Source organism: Schistosoma mansoni, chromosome W (assembly GCF_000237925.1).
Source record: "Schistosoma mansoni strain Puerto Rico chromosome W, complete genome".
Lineage (NCBI taxonomy): Eukaryota > Metazoa > Platyhelminthes > Trematoda > Strigeidida > Schistosomatidae > Schistosoma > Schistosoma mansoni.
In genome coordinates, this window is record NC_031502.1 from 39,692,352 (window position 1) to 39,709,400 (window position 17,049).

Below are 17,049 nucleotides of genomic sequence, written 5' to 3' on the forward strand. Positions count from 1 at the left end.
CTCAATACTTGATTTAAAAAATCAAGCTTTGTAACCAAAACTAACAATTTCTTATTAAAATGGGAAATATGATAAAGTTACTTACGCGCTGATGTTCCAGATTCTTGAGCATTAGAATTACAGTTTGGTGTAACCAAATCTTGTATAAGACGATTAACAAGTTTAACTAATTGTACAATACATCGATCAACAAATGCATGTGGATTAGATTGAACTTGTGTTGATGTGAACAGAAGAAATGCCGACTGTAATCGTGTTAGTAATGTTGCTTTAGAAACACTAGAAAAGTAATTAGTAGATAATATGATTTGAAGGTGAAATTGTATAAAAGTTAGTGAAAATAGCTAATTTATTCATAACCATAGCCTACAGCCATACATCTAGTCGATTTTCTTTCTATATAAGCTTAGCATACATATACAAACGTTACTCTTCGTAAAAGAATTTAAACACAATTCATATAAAATGACTAATTCATACTTTTGAAAAATCCGTACTTAACATCGTAACATAACTGAAACACTGTTTACTCCGTAGTTGCTTTGTGAATCCTATTTATAATTGATAACACTGGTTTTTAGTTATTTCACTTAGTGAGTCAGTGATGCGCTATGTAGAAGCTGACAAATATGAGCATCGATCCAGGGAGATAAAATTATTTGAACACAAGTAATAACAGTATTTACAGTGGTAGAACGGACCACGTGTACCACAAAAGGATAGGATGTCAGGACTCAGGTTATAAAGGACAACAAAGATTGAATGCCCCAAAGCCACTATGAACAAGTTTAAGTCCAATCGTCAGTTACTCCATGGATTGACTCCACATTTTGGTTAGGCCAATTCTAGATTTCTTCAAACCTACTCATACACTAGACAACATCATCCGTTCAGGTATGTGGTGATTTGATACATGTAACACGTGTCCCAGACATCTTAGTCGATTTGCTATCTTTCTTTACCTAGTACACATGCTCACTCGGTGATTCCAAAATATATAAGCACTGCTTCAAAGACACCTATGATCGAGTACTAGTAATCTGCGAATATCCTATCAACCCAGTCAAATGCTTCATTTCTTATCATTAATTCGGAAAAATTTCTAGAGATACAATTTTCTTTATTATATTTTTCATTTAAATTTGAACAAAATCGTTTTTGTAGTATGTAGCTTTATTACGATTTAAGTTTGTATGTCAGTTTTCGACTCTACTCTATTTAATAGACATATTTGTACTCCTGAAGTTCCAGAAAACAACTTAGCAACTGAATACGTAAAACTATATGGAAAAATAGTTAAGAATAAATTTAATAACTTACTTTTCACTAAACATCGTAAATGAATCTTGTATTACTTTTAAAACTGTGGAATAAATATCAAATAACTCAGGATAAGCAGTAACTTTCTGACGATGTGATGCTTCGGCTGGATAACGTTCAAGCATAGCACGTAAAAGACCAGCACAAGAACGAATTAAACGAACATTAGTCAATTGTCGTGTTAATACATTACATAACCCAACACTGAAATGTTTTACATTGATTAATAAAGTTGGGCTTTCCTATAATAAAAAAGATAACATTTGACAAATGTAGTTGGTGATTTATTAAACTTGGAAGGTTTTTAGAACAATCAGAAAGTCTGTATAAGTAAATTTATCTCCTTGAATATAGGAAATTGAAAAACTAATATCATGATTAAAAACATGTAAATAACGTACCAAAGTTGAGAACAAGACACGAAGAACCTCCAAAGTCATTAATAAACTGGTGGCTTGTGTTGCACCAAGAGCACCAGCAGATGATGCATTTGTGTGGGGTCCAGACGGAGTAGATGTCGGTGTAGTGTTTGATGTTCCACTCATGTGTATTCCGTGTGTATTGAGACTATTAGCTGGAACTCCTCCAGATGAAGTACTCAACGTCGAGTGTGAAGACGATGAATCATCCGGAGTGAAATAACGGTCAATAAATGCAAGTCTAAGTTCACAGGTTTCACCACCCCATACATCAGAGCGAAGAGCGAATTCTAGTTGAGCTAGTGTTCGGGATACAGACTGTTCAGATAAGCTTCCACTTTGACTAGCGTCAATAGCCTAAAAAATTGCGAAAATTAACGGATGTATATCACTGGCATCTATTAGTATATACTTTAGTTAGAAAATGATTCCATTTCTTTGGAATACGCTTACTAAGATCCACATTTGCAGAGAATGCTATGATCTACCGATTTCGCACATCATTAAAAAGCTTTTTACCGTCAACTATTTACTGAGTCCACAATTTCCATTTAAGGGAATGCTAATTAAGAGATCTAATATTTATCATTTCAAACTAATCAGGAGCTAAAAGTACGAAACATTGGTGTTTGAAGCGATAGATATTGGGTTCAAGTCTTCGTGTAAAAATCCGCACTCAGATACATGTATATCTAACTGATGAGTTCAAAATATGACGAAAGGCTCTTCCGCAGTTTATCCATTCTAATACATTTATTGTTGCATTGTAAAATCAGTATAATAACATTGATATATTACAGAAACAATATAATAAAACTTACTTGACAGGCGAAGCGAATTAAGAGATTCACAAGTTGATCACGCTGGGGCTTATCCATAGGAGAGTTAGTTGGTTCAGTCTACAATGAATTTTTAGGAAATACACGATCGAATATTAGTAATAAACATACAGTAATGAAGTTTACGTACACCTTAGATGGACATGTGTTTCTGTGGTTAATATCATACTACTGAATTTTAATACAGTAATATGTTGTTTTTCACTAATCAGCCATCCTGAGATGAGTTTTTCGATCAAGACAGATATCTATATAAGCGTAACAAACCGAAACTTTTAACACTAAGCTAACAAGCGGTCCATTGAAACTTACGTCTTAACAACCTGTTTACCAATGCAAACTTTGACAAACTAGATTGTAGGTTTGGAAACAAACATTCCATAAACTTTCCGATACATAACAGGACTTAGATTTATCAAATTAATGACAATAAATAAATACTCTGTAATTCGTAAAGCAGAAGTGTAAACCTAATAATCTATAAAAGAATATTTTTCTTCATGTTGATTTAGGCAAATTTAAGAATTATTGAATGCAAATCAACACATGCAAACAACATATATATATACTTACTTTAGCTGACGTTTGGATATTCGAATTTTCTGTTAATGACAGATTATTATTATTATTATCTACTGGATTTGAATCATCAGTTATCTCCTTTGAATGATTCTCAGTTATTTCACGGCGACACCGCACATCCCATTGAGCTGTAGTATAGATCATATCTAAAGCTAATCGTCGTTGTTCAACGGGTAACTAAAGAAGAATGTGAAACGAATAGCTCTTCATAATTAAATATAGTATGTTATTGCAATCAGTAATACAAACATTTGCATATTTTTACGTTGATGTGAATCAGTAACTTGAGACGATGGACATCCGAACCAGGTCCCAAGTATATTTTTCACTTACTGACTGTATATCAAAAAGTTAGAACAACTACAAAATGGAACTAGGGTTGATTTACTAAACTTCGAAATATTTATTTTGTTAACTAATGTTACTGTTCGACTGTCTAAATCACAGCAGTTATGAAATTGTTTTAGCCTAGAATATAATGTTATAAAATCAATCACCTTATTAATCGGAGATTTCCATTTGTCATAGTACAACTAATAAATAAATAAACAAATCACATTTTCAATATCAATACTCCAATACCTCTATATGAGTTGTGTGAATTATTAAAATAAAATAATCAGTAAAGGAACTTATAGAACAGATATTTCATAAATTTTGAAATAACCAGTTAAAACGTATTAAGTTTAAAAACAAAGAAGAAAACTGTAAACCTAATTTACTCACCTGTTGAACAGATAGTCGAGATATAATGAGAATAATATGAGGTAATATTTGATGGCGTATTGGATAATACAAATCTGAATGTCGAACAATTATTCCTCTTTAACAAAGAAAAATAACAATAAAAAAGTTAATTGAGTAGCAAAAAGACAATTGATATTTACAAATAAACTACTCATAATGTGACAATTAAAAAAAGAATGAAAGAATACGTTAAGATAAATAACTAATACCAAAACTCTATGATTTCCATAGCATAAAATTGTAATCAGTAGTACAGCTAAATAAAAAAAACATGTGTATGTGACTATGTGACAAAGGAAAACAAGCTGGTTAACCAGTCACAGGATTCTAAGAACCTGACCAAATGTATACTGATCCATTACTCTACCGCATAGTATCACTATTAAGCGATGAAATTATCACAATGAACACCAAAATAATACAGATTATGGTAGTAACAGTGAAAGTAACAAAAAAACAATAAAGATAGAGGATATGATTCAATCAAGTAAAAATGGAGTTGTGGAATAAGTAATTGACCGTCAACAACCAATCATAGGTAACAAAGAACCTGGCACATATTCGCATCACTCCACATCGTTACATTGAAATTGTCAAGACAAACAACAAACATAGACGAGCAATGCTTTGAAGGCACATATGTCAATCAATCGTCTCAGACTTGATTGTTCCTTTGTTTCGGCAGCAACTATTCTCGGTTCTCGTTCTCTTTTCTTTGATCTTCTTAGCCTTCCGCCATCAGGAATTTTACTATCGATTGATGATACATACCAATTAAACCTGTCGAAATCAGTAGCACACACCACAATTGTATTCTATGAATACCATTTATTTTCACAATTATAAGTAATTGAGGATCTATGCAATTTATAGACTAGAAAAGTAACCACAAAGCATTAAAATCGTTACGGATATCCGTGGGATAAGGTAAGGTGTGCATTTCTAGGGTCGACCTCTACTAATTCCACCTCTCCTTGTTGGAAGGCAACATCGCTGTTATGCTGGTTGTCTGAGGTAAACACCATACTGCCGACACACCTCTGTTTAGTCGGCAGTACGACTTCTTCCTTAGACCTTGGGTTTGCTGCTTTTAGTCTTACCGCTCTTCAACCGATCTGCCTGGCATGGTAGGACCTTGAGTATAGCTTGATTGGTTTATCACGATAGGCAAGCCTGACCATAACGTCAAGGTAGCATCAGCGGTCGGGGCCATGAATATGCCGTCCTAGGAGTACCGAACAATCAAAAAACAGCAATCCAGTAATCTTTAAGTTTGATGATATGCTAGTTTGTGGTTACAAATTATTTCTCTACAAAAACCGTCTACAAACTATACAACTACTCCTACAAAACACCAGAGTAAATAAACCAGCGAAAGCTGGCACTAGGAAGAAGGGTATAAGAAAACAACTTACAGAATATGAACACATGATTGAATACCATGATCTTCTAGCATAATTTTTTTAGTTGCCAACGCAAGTGCTTTCTGGAATACAAAAAACAACCAAAAACATTGTATTTCTTCTGAAAATGATTATTTCACAGTTGTGACTATATATCAAGTTTCAAGACTCTACGGCAATTCATAAATACGAATGACTGGGATATTCTTTTGACATGTAAGTGGATCTACACGGAGTTAACAAACCTAGTGACTGCCACACGGTACTTCAACAATAATAACCAAAGCGATGGAAGATAGATACAAGTCAGGAAAAGAGAAAAAGCGAGATATTTAAGACGGTGAACTTGAAGTAGAACAATTCTGTATATATAGAAGTAGAAAATGATCTTGGAACACAATAAAATTAGTAAACTAAGCGTGAGGAAAATCAATCAAATAACAGCAGAGGTCATTGCAAAAATATGAATCAACGCTTGAAATCGAGTTAATTAATGAAAATAAACAATCGTGATGCACCTTCAGAAAGTTGTTACTCTAAGCGTATCTCAGTGTTCATTATGTAGAAAATTTTCAAAGTAAGCAACAGCAGGAATATATATATATATAAGACTGAAAAATAGTACTTCAGTAAAGATCATTCTTACTATTAATTAAAAACTACGGAAAATGAGGAATTATGAAAAGTAGTTTATTAATCCCTCTCCTCACCTCTTCCCCGATCTCGAAGAAGCTCCTCAATAGTATAAACAGATAATCAATTTCTGTATTACATTCAACATTCTATTAGTCTATGCAAAGGACTGTATAGCTCTGGAATTTAACAAATGTTACTTTCAATTATGCTTAAATCTTACATGGACATAATATCGTCTTCACCTAGTTGAAATGGTTTGTTTTTATTATAATATAAAAATTTACGTTATTATAACTACTTATCAAGAGGAAATAAAGATTGAAAACGAACGCTATACAAAAGTATTCCTCCCATCTGTTTTTTACCTGGTCGTCAGGTCCCTGTATCCAGGCTGGAATTAAAATATCTAATGCAGGATTAACAATTTTCTTTGTTTCTGTATGTGCGCCTTTTGCTAAACATTGAAACACTTGTACAGTAGCTGTACGTAACACATTGAATTTTGCAATTAAATGAGATAATAATTGAAGACCAGTATATTTTTCTTGAAGATCCACAGCAGTTAAACTACTTGTTAAACAAGGACGGGAGAACTCAGTGAATTTACGAAGGCGATAACTTTGTTCACTGAAAGACGTACGAAGATAAAAAGATACTAATCATATACTACGTTATTGGTTCAATTACAAAAAAAATAGAGTACACGTACCCATGGAATGCATTTCTGATACATATTTCATGAAGTTTTTGAATTATTTCATTAGTTTAATAATTAATGGATAGGTATTAATAATTATTTGACGTTAACGGTCGTTAAAAATCTAATAATCTAGTGACATTATATTTTAGGTATGATAATCATGTACTTGCATCGAATCTACCCCTCCGAATATCTGGCTTTTTAACAAATTACTTTATTAACAGAGGTAAAAACTACAGTGCCTTTTTTGTTCTGTTCAGATAACGTAGAAAAAAGAGACAACACAAAATAAATAACATTGCACTGAACGAGCAAACATTATTTTCTTTCGTTCTGCTCGGATATATAATAAGAGGATATTTACCGATCAGAAAGTCCCTTAATTCATGAAGGGGGACAGAAGTGAGTTTATCAGTATATTAATTCTGTTTACATTAATTTCTTGTCGATAAAATGATAACATTAGACTGACTTAGCAAAAATTTCTTCTAATTACACATTGAACAAAAGAATACAAAATGAGATAATTCACCTTTGAACTCATTAGAAGAACTGATTCAGAAAAAAAATTAACTTAGTTTACTATACTAGTAATAAACATATGATTACTGTTAAATCTTGGAATTTCCCATAAATAATGTTTTGAGTCAACTTCAAGAACAGTGGAAATGCAGTTTATTCAGAAAGTCACTTATCAAGTACACGTTTATGTACTTGGTGTTTATCCAAACTGTTGGTATGATGGCTATTAATACTATTCAGCACATGGTAGTGCATTATACGAAACCCATGACTTACTAGTTAAAAGCTAAATGCTTTAACGACTAAACTATCGCTCTACCCTCTACTTATAGAGTTTGTTTAAAGGGATGAAGTAGTCAAAATAAACTGCTTACCAAGCACTTCCCATGTGAACATAATTCGGTATATGATAAACAAATAAACTAGCCATTTGATAATACATAACACGAAGTTCAGTACATGTTTGAACAGCTGGATCTTCTAGTAAAACTGAGACGAACAAGTGTACTAAATCATAGTCTAAAAATATAAAAAAAGATATAATTATGAAATTCAATGTGAAAGTCGAAACAATTTATGTAGCGAGAAACTAATAGTACGATAAAAATTGTGCTAGTTGAGTATGTTATCGTACAATTTTTAAGGTGAACAATGTAAACTAGGTCTCAAACATCTGATGACTCAATATATATAGAACAATAGGTATTGATGTATGTCTCTGACATTTCATACAAACAATCTAATAGGTTTAAAAGAAGATTAAATGATTAAGTGGTTGTGTATGAGTGTGAAAGACAGAGAAAGAAATAAAGCACTGTTTGTATTCTATTATAGCACCAAATTAAGCTGATCTTTTTTCTTTTAACGTTTTAGACCAACTGGAATCCAACTTATGTGAAACACCTAAGAAAATACCCTAATCAGAATTCTAATTATTGATCAGTTCGCTTGAATCGCCAGTAGGATCGATGAACCAAGTATCAATTGACACACCGATTAATGAATAACAACCAAGATATTAAAGCTTATTGGTCTTTGAGTACTTTACGACCCAGTGGCCAATCAGGAGACAAAGAAAGGGAACAGATTTGCTCTCTATTGTACTCAATTCAGTCATGACTTAAAAAGCATACAATAATATAAAGGAAAATGTGGACTGAACATCAGCATAATTAGGAAATTTCAATGACGGAATATCTACGTCATAAGTAGATGGACATTGAGTAATATCGTAATTAACGGTACCTCAGGAAAGGTGCCACACATAACAAGTCTGTGAATCACGAAAAAAGCTTCTAAGCAGGAGAATTTAAAAAACAATGATTTTAGTATTTAATGATTAAGAAAAAAAATACAAACAATAACTTCAAGCAGGACAGTTTCGGAAGTTCAACTTTTTCAGTACTAATCCAAAAAAACACAGATCGACCACTGATGCTACCTTGACGTATATCTATATCTATATCTATATCTATATCTATCTATCTATCTATCTATCTATCTATCTATATATATATATATATATATATATAATGAAAAGCAACTTACGATTCATTTCAAAAGGTTTCGGAGGTCCACCAAGAAATATTTCATTTTCTTCACGTTCCAAAGCATTTGATAAGCATGGCAGTATAAGATGAGCTAATAATTTATACATATCTTCTGTTGAAATTGAATTATTTATTCCAAAAGCAATTGGACTGAATTCAGGTGAATTACTTCTATCCATGAAATTCAAACGGTTTTTCACAATAGTGATAAAATGAAGGAATAATTGACGATGCCATGTAAGATCAGATTCAGAAATTAATTGAACTAATAAACAACGTAGTGGATAAAGATCTGCCACATACCGTAAACGTGTTACACCGATTGTAATAACAAACAGTAGATCAAAATCATCTGGATGAGATCTTTAGGAAAACATAATATACATCACAACATAGAAAGTAAACAATGATAATATAAATAATAGTTACTTAAAAATAAATAATATCAGACTAAAAATGGATAAAATTCATGAACATAATGGATAATTTTTCTTGTAAAATGAAAACCCACTGTTATGAAGATTTCATAGATTTTAAAATACCACATTGGTAAAACAACAATAATAATATGACTTTCTGACAGATATCTCGATTGTAAACCACGCAAATTTCAAAAATAGCATCTGTTTATGATTTTGGCGAAGAAATTAAGTTAATAAATAGGTGTTGGACAAAAAATCACTACGTTTTCACTACCTCCTATGTCAGCTCGTTCCATAAACTGAAGTCAAATATATTGAAATGAAAATCTACACCGAGGTAGAGGGCAATAAGAAAAGATGAAAGAAAACACGTAATGCATAACTGAAGCCTAAACTTGACATGAGATGAAGTTGTAAATATAAAAAAGTGCTTACTTAAGTTATAAACCAGAAGGAAATCAACTGAAGGAATAAAGAATAACGTAGACATTAATTAACACAATAATACAACACACTTACTTGAAACAGTCTAATAAACAATCCAACAAAAGTCTTGGTTCATCCCAATGAGCATGATCTGATGTACCTGAAGAGATTAATGAAGCAGGATCACAAGGTAAATTGTCTGTTTCAACTGGAACAGTTGATTTACTTTCAGTGGGTATATTTATTCTACCAGATATATTTGATGAAATTGATTGATTTGTTTCAAACATATTTGTAATACAATCATTTAATAATCCTTGATGTCCAATTGCATCTTTAGTCAAGGTGATTAAAGTTAAATTAGATTGTCGTCGAACGAATAAATTTGACTGCCAATATGCTAATAAAGATGAAACTAATGGATGATATTTGGTTTCCCATACAACACTGGATTGATTTGATTTGATTCTTGAATTATTTTTAGATAAATCATTAGATGAAACATTATTGACAGTTAACCAATTTAATGATATTTTATGAATTGTATGAACTGCACGAACAGCTAAATGTCTTGGACATGCAAATGTCAAAAGAGTTCCAACTTGAGGTAAACATAATTGTCCATCTGAATCATCTAAAGGTGAGAACAATAGGTATTAAATAATAGTTGACGTTCTATATAATAATAAAAAGGTTAATTATCTTATAAACTAGTCGATAAACATCAGTATTGAGATTAAGAGAGAAACAGCAAACGAACTCGTAGTATCAATAAGACTGTTGAGATTAAAACAGTTCCTAATTTCAAGATTTTAAAAAGGGGTGGAAAAAGTAACCAACTTGAATTACTCGATTTTGAATTTACACCAGTATTCCTTTATCACATATTTAAGTAGTAAGTGTTTGTTTTGATGGAAAATATGTTGTTTACGATTTAACAATTAGAGAATGAAGTTATTCATTCTCATAATTTTAATGACTTATTCCATAGTGATGTTAAAATAAACAGTTAGGACTCTAACAGTTACAACCATATGAGAATTAATCCAGATTTTCAGGATAAATAAGGAGATTGTTTTGTACGAAAAGGTAAAAGGTAATTTTATTATTTGTATTAGACATAACAAAATAACTCTTCTAAATAGATTGCATACAAGTTATCTTTCATAAGAAAGTTGACTCATGAAAATATTACTAATTAATAATATAACGTTTTAAAAAGCACATACTGGGTAATATCCAATTTCTTATACGTCAGGTGCTTCTTAGTACAGATCGAATTCTATTGGGTTTCTTGTCAACTACTTTCAACCACCACCTTATATGGTCATTTACGCACTACAAGCGTATCATAGGCTTATTCAAGACTCCGCGCGCGCGAACGCTTAACCTCTGGACCACCAAGCCGCTTCATCAGATCTTGATGGAACTCATTTACTAAGCAGAGATTTATGCATTTGGCTCCGAGTCACACGCTCTAAGTGTAAGGTCTAATGATGCTATTAATCTCCCCGAACAGAGGTGCATTTTCAGAAACCAGACGCTTTAACTCCTTGCTTATCGCTACATAAAGCTAGTGATAGAGGTAGAACCTATTGAAAGAAGAATAGACATCGCAGAAACAATACAGATGTACGATCCTAAAGTTCATCATTACTTGCCATATATTTGATTAGTAGAAGGCATCTATAATAAGAATGAATGAATAAATAAGAAAGTATACCGAAAACAGATATTTGTGACTGTTCATTACGTGATGTCTTAAAATTATTGAAGTTTAAACCAACCAAACATATTACTTTGACTTTGGATTACATTCATTTACAAACTATTGGTAAGAAATAAACGGACAAAAATCAGAAAATAAAGTTTTCACGTCAAAGTAAGATGAATTCACATTTATGAACACTAAAAGACATTCAGTGTCGATGAAACATACAAAAAGATTATATCAGGACAAAGTAAACAAATAATTTATTATTTCATATTAATTCAAACAAAATTTCTGTAATGCTACCACTGTGGTGTGTGCTGCTTATATCGACATAAGTAGTATATAACGCTAGTCAGGAATAGAATGTCTGGCGGCAAAAGGTCGAGAAGGAAAGAACAGGAACAGAAAGCGGCTGGTATGGAAATGAAGAAACAGTGAAGTCTGAGACGACTGAAGGAACAATCAAGTTTGAGACAATTGACTGACATTTTGCAAATTGAGTATTCACTGTATGGTTCTCAGATTTGACTGAGATGTTCTATAATTTTGTGTTCAAATACATTCGATTGTCCCCACTTCTATTGTCGTTCACTACACCACATTAAAGTATATTTATGAAGATAATGAACAGGAAAGAAGAATACATCCATTAAATAATTATTAACATGATAAATAAACACATAAATACAATAATTTTTTTACTTTTTTGATCACTAATTTCGTCTGGTTGAATAAGATCCATAAGTATATGATAATTTGTTCTTAAATAATCCACTATAGGTTGACCTTGTGAACAACTAAGAGCAAACTTTAAATAAAATGGGAAAGTAGTATATTAAAAAAGAATGATAAATTAAACTACCAAGTTACATGAAAATATATTCAATCACTAATTGATTTAATGATGAAAATAAAAATATAATGGTAAATACATTTCAATAAGTATTTACTGAACAGAATTAAAATTAAAATCGAACAAAATAAACAGAAATTTAGACCTACATATTTACAGTTCACTGATTATTGGTGAATATAAATAGTGTGGAAATCAAATGATGGAGCACGTAAGTGATCAAAACGACTATGAAGCTCATCATCATCCACTTATGAAAAAAAAACTTATAAGTGAAAGAATAATTTTCAGAAGGGGATTTTGTGAAGATTTTAGTAATTCTATATAGTTGTAATCATGATTCAATTGAAGCTAGACCACCATGGAAAACCTGGAAGCACTGGACGGCTGTTTCGTCCTATTGTGGGACTCCTCAGGAGTGCGCATCCACGATTCAACCTCGCGAGATTTGAACCCAGGACTAGCTCCATGAGGTATTTTCTGGAGTTTTAGTGAGAAGCAGTAACCAGTGGAGTTCAACCAAGTCTGTTGGAAGATATCAACTCACTGAAGACATTGGTGAATGGTTGCTCAATTTCGTGGATTGGTTGATGTTAGACATTAACACCGTTGGATACCGGCCAGCTCAGTGGTCTAGTGGTTAAGCGCTCGCGTGCGAGACTGAAAGGTCCTGAGTTCGAACGTCACGAGGAAGGATCATGGATGCGCACTGCTGAAGAGTCCCACAATAGGATAAAACGGCTGTCCAGTGTGGTCTGTCTGGTTGGTATATAAACCCAATATGTTTAAAATAAGTGATTCATACTTCAGAGGCCGAGATTGATGTTCTGGACTTATTATTTATTTATTTATTTAAACACATATATATTGGTACAAAAGGGCACCAGGTACATATGCGCCACACAAAATATTGAAAATAGGAAGAGAAAGGATGAAAAGATAAGGGGGACTGAAATGTACAATCGGAAGACTCTTTCAGTTAAGCAAGTTATAACCACTCTTTATGAAGAAAGTAGAAGGTTACAGCAGGATCGCCACTGGCTTCTATTCTGAGACATATCTGGTAACGTCTCTAGCCACTGTGTTGCACCATCTCTCGGATCCCAGCCAGGGAGTCGTGAAGGACCAACAGAAGCTAGCCCTTTGCAGCTTTCTTTCATACCACGACACCATGCCATACACTGACCACCTCTCCGCTTTTTCCGACCAGTCCCAGAGTCGGCAAATAATGCACGACGTGGAAGTCTCTGGGACGACATTCGTAAAACATGTCCAAGCCACCGAAGTCGGTGTTTCAAGATGGTGACATCAATTGAATTATCGTCTCGGCGCCCGAACACACGATGCCGAACCTCTGCATTACTAACATGGTGTTGCCACTGGATGTCAGCAATCCTTCGGAGACAACGATGATCGAACACAGAGAGACGTCTAACATCCTCAACTCGGAGAGGACAGGTTTCACAAGCATAGAGCAAAACTGCTCTCACCGACGCGTTGTACATCCGACCTTTTACAGCCAGACTAACATCACGAAGGCGCCAAAGATGGCCCAGATTGGCATAAGCCGCTCTGGCTTTCATTATACGTGCATCAATCTCATCACTCACGCCACCATCAGCACTTATGTAGCTACCTAGATACACGAACTTCTCAACTACTTCAATCTGCTCACCATCTAGGATGAGTACAGGATTAGAATCCTGCCAGTCTTGTAGGAGTACCTTGCACTTGGAGGGTGCAAAGCACATGCCGTGCCTGCGGACACTGATTGCCAACTGATTAAGTGCTGATTGCATGCCTTGGGCATTATCGCACAGTAAGACAATATCATCCGCATACTCAAGGTCGAGAAGTCGTTCTCCAGGCAGCAGATCCACACCGCCATTACTTACATCCATCAGAGCTGTTTCCAGGATGTCGTCGATGGTAAAGTTGAAGATGAATGGTGAGATCGGGCAACCCTGCCTAACCCCACTGCTCGAATGGAACAGTGGAGAAAGGTGGTTGTATGCCCTCACTCTGCCTGAGGTGTTCGTATACAGGGCCTTTAAGATGTTAATAAACTTCTCAGGCACACCCTTCTTCAATAGACAATCCCAGAGAACAGTCCTGTCCAACGAATCGAAGGCCGCCCTGATATCAAGAAACACTACGATTGTTGGCCTGCGATAAGTATGACGGTGTTCTAACATTTGGCGGAGGGTGAAAGTGTGATCAATGCATCCTCGACCAGAACGAAAACCAGCCTGCTCCTCGCGAGTCAATCGTTTTCGGGTTTTAAACAACCTACGAAGAATGATAGAAGCCAACAGTTTGGATGCAATCGGAAGTAGACTTATCCCCCGATAGTTGTTACAGGAACAACGTGAACCCTTTTTAAAGATAAAGACAACTATCGACTCATTCCATGATGTTGGAACGCTTTCTGACTCCCAAACCTTTGCAAACAACACGGTCAATTCCTTAGTCAGAAAGTCACCACCATCTTTAAAAAGAGCCGGAGGTAAGTCATCTGGGTCCGGTGATTTGTAGCGCTTCAAGAGTTGGAGTTCCTTTCGGACTTCCGCCTCGTTTGGTAGATCAGTCGTCACCGGCCATGGGGGGCAGGACAAACTGGTTGATGTTGCCGGAGCAGCAGGCCAGTTGAACTGCCCTTCGAAAAATTCCGCCCATCGTCCAAGACGTCGAGAGATGTTAGTGATTGGCATCCCATCATCCTCGTAGATTGTTTCACTCACACCAGACTTCTTGCTGCCAGTGGCTCGGATGAGTTGGAAGAGCTTCCGGCAGTCACCAGATGCAGCTGCTGCTTCCATCTCATTAGCACGCTCCGACCACCAGGCTTCTCGGTCCTTACGCAAGCTTTGCCCAATTTCATTACGTAACAGCTTTCGTTTGTGGTCATACTCACGGTCACCCGGAGAAGACCGACAGGCTTCCATCAGTTGTAAGGAGCCAGAAGAAACCCAGTGCTTGTAAGCGAGACGTTTCGCGAGGCCGCAAGCGGCTTTACTCGCCATTTTCATGGCGTCGTGAAGATGCAACCAATGCTCATCTATACTTTTCGGTGGGGCGGTAGCTAGCCTAGAAGCTAGCTCCGCTCGATACTTACTTGCAACAGAAGTTGCAGCCAGTTTACTAACATCGGTCCGTTGATGGCGGTCAATCCTTCGGCCACTGAAAAGTAAGGTGAGATTGGCGCAGACCAGGGCATGATCAGACTCCAGATAGGTACTCCAAAAGGAGCGGCAGTCTTGTACACAACCACGCCAGCGGTAGCTGATCGCGATGTGATCAATCTGAGTCCAGGCTTGGGATGCAGAGGGAGGACGCCAGGTGGCACACCGGCGATGACTGTGCCGGAAGTTAGTGCTGGCCAGAAACAGGTTGTGGTCTGTGCACAGTTGCAGCAAACGGTCCCCGTTATCTGTCCTGCGACCAACAAGTCCCCATCGGCCACCTAAACGACTCTCTTCTGTGCCTAGACGCCCGACCTGTGCATTCAAGTCTCCGGCTAGTACTACAATATCTGTCGGACGCGCTTTCTGGAGAAGAACTGTTAACTGAAGGTAAAACTCATCCTTGATTGCATCCGGGCTGCAATCTGTCGGGGCATAAGCGGAGATGACGAAAAGACACCGTTTCTCACGCCGATTTCTGCTCACTTTGATGGAACTTTCTAATCTAACAGCACATAACCGACTGTTAATGGGGATCCAATCGATTAGTGCTGCCTCAGCCCTAGCGCTTAGTGCGACACCAACGCCAGCAAGACCAGACGAAGATGCCACAGGGTCCCTGGATAAGCGCACGTGGAACAAGCTTTTCGAGGCAGCAGATGGAGAGCGGATTTGTAGTACTTCACTAGAGTCTTGAATACGGGTCTCGGATAGACAACAAACATCAACATTAAGACCTTCCAAAGACAAAGCCAGCCCTATCTGTTGTCTGATATGCATTAGTGTGCGAACGTTGAAGGAAGCCAGCTTGAACGGCGTACGTGGTTTCAGAAAGACTGCTTCAGTATTCATAATTGGTGGAAGCATTCACTTTCAACCAGACAGTGACTGGAGATCGTTTAGATAGGACAGATTTTCCACCAAGAGCGAGCTGCTGCATAAGTTGAAAAGTAAGGTTACACAAATTGGGGATAAAAGGGGGTGAGTTAGCGATATGGTAAATAATAATAATAATAACAATAATAATAATAATAAAGGTAATAATAATAATAATGTAAATTGTCTTGCTTTTAGTATGAGCAGGGATATAATCGTCAATAGAGTTCATCATTTCATTCATTTGTGTGTGGGCTGTGATACTGCGCGGGTGCCCAAACCGAAGCAGGTGGTTTTCTTAGGGGACCACACCCCGAGCCTTTGACCTAGAGGTCTGACCCACAAGGCAGTGGAGCATCGTAAGAAGATGCAGTCCCATGGTAGCCGGTGACCAATAACTGGTTCATTCGCCATTTGTTCCTTCAGGATACGGGAGCCCATGTGCACCATTGGTTTGGAATCAGGGTTTTCCAACTCCCCTAGGTGGATCCTTCATATCCACCAACCCGGTTATAGCGCCGGACATTCGCTTTTCGTCCTCTCACTTTCGTAAACAACACCCCCGCCACGAGAAGGCAGTGAGTAGGACTTCCCTGGCAGAGGCTATTATATTCGCTGGCCATGTGAGAGCACTTCGAGAGGGAGAGCGGACTCTCCCCACTCTCGGCCGTACCAGGGCATTTAGGGGTGATCTAGCTTCAATCGACTTATGATTTCAACTAGATAAAAAGATTTATTGACTTTTAGTAACAGCATCGATCATCTAGAAGTCCTGTTGATACGTTTAAATCAATGTTGTTACAGCAGATCTCAAAAAACATCTTGAGACATTAAACAACATACTATCATTACAAATTA

The 17,049-nt window shown here is 36.0% G+C and overlaps 1 protein-coding gene across 1 annotated transcript in view; it reads right to left on the reverse strand.

The window, feature by feature from the left end:
- Positions 1 to 256: 256 nt before the first annotated feature.
- Positions 257 to 17,049, reverse strand: part of Smp_196120 (putative transformation/transcription domain-associated protein) — a gene marked incomplete at both ends in the record, with an annotated part of 41,666 nt that continues 24,873 nt past the window's right edge. Inside the window, 12 exons of the mRNA XM_018789671.1 lie at positions 257 to 278; positions 1,321 to 1,562; positions 1,722 to 2,096; positions 2,561 to 2,637; positions 3,151 to 3,337; positions 3,887 to 3,983; positions 5,323 to 5,393; positions 6,312 to 6,573; positions 7,543 to 7,687; positions 8,717 to 8,868; positions 9,660 to 10,200; positions 11,983 to 12,088. Coding sequence (XP_018655091.1) covers positions 257 to 278; positions 1,321 to 1,562; positions 1,722 to 2,096; positions 2,561 to 2,637; positions 3,151 to 3,337; positions 3,887 to 3,983; positions 5,323 to 5,393; positions 6,312 to 6,573; positions 7,543 to 7,687; positions 8,717 to 8,868; positions 9,660 to 10,200; positions 11,983 to 12,088 — 2,277 coding nt within the window. The remainder of the gene's footprint in view (positions 279 to 1,320; positions 1,563 to 1,721; positions 2,097 to 2,560; positions 2,638 to 3,150; positions 3,338 to 3,886; positions 3,984 to 5,322; positions 5,394 to 6,311; positions 6,574 to 7,542; positions 7,688 to 8,716; positions 8,869 to 9,659; positions 10,201 to 11,982; positions 12,089 to 17,049) is intronic.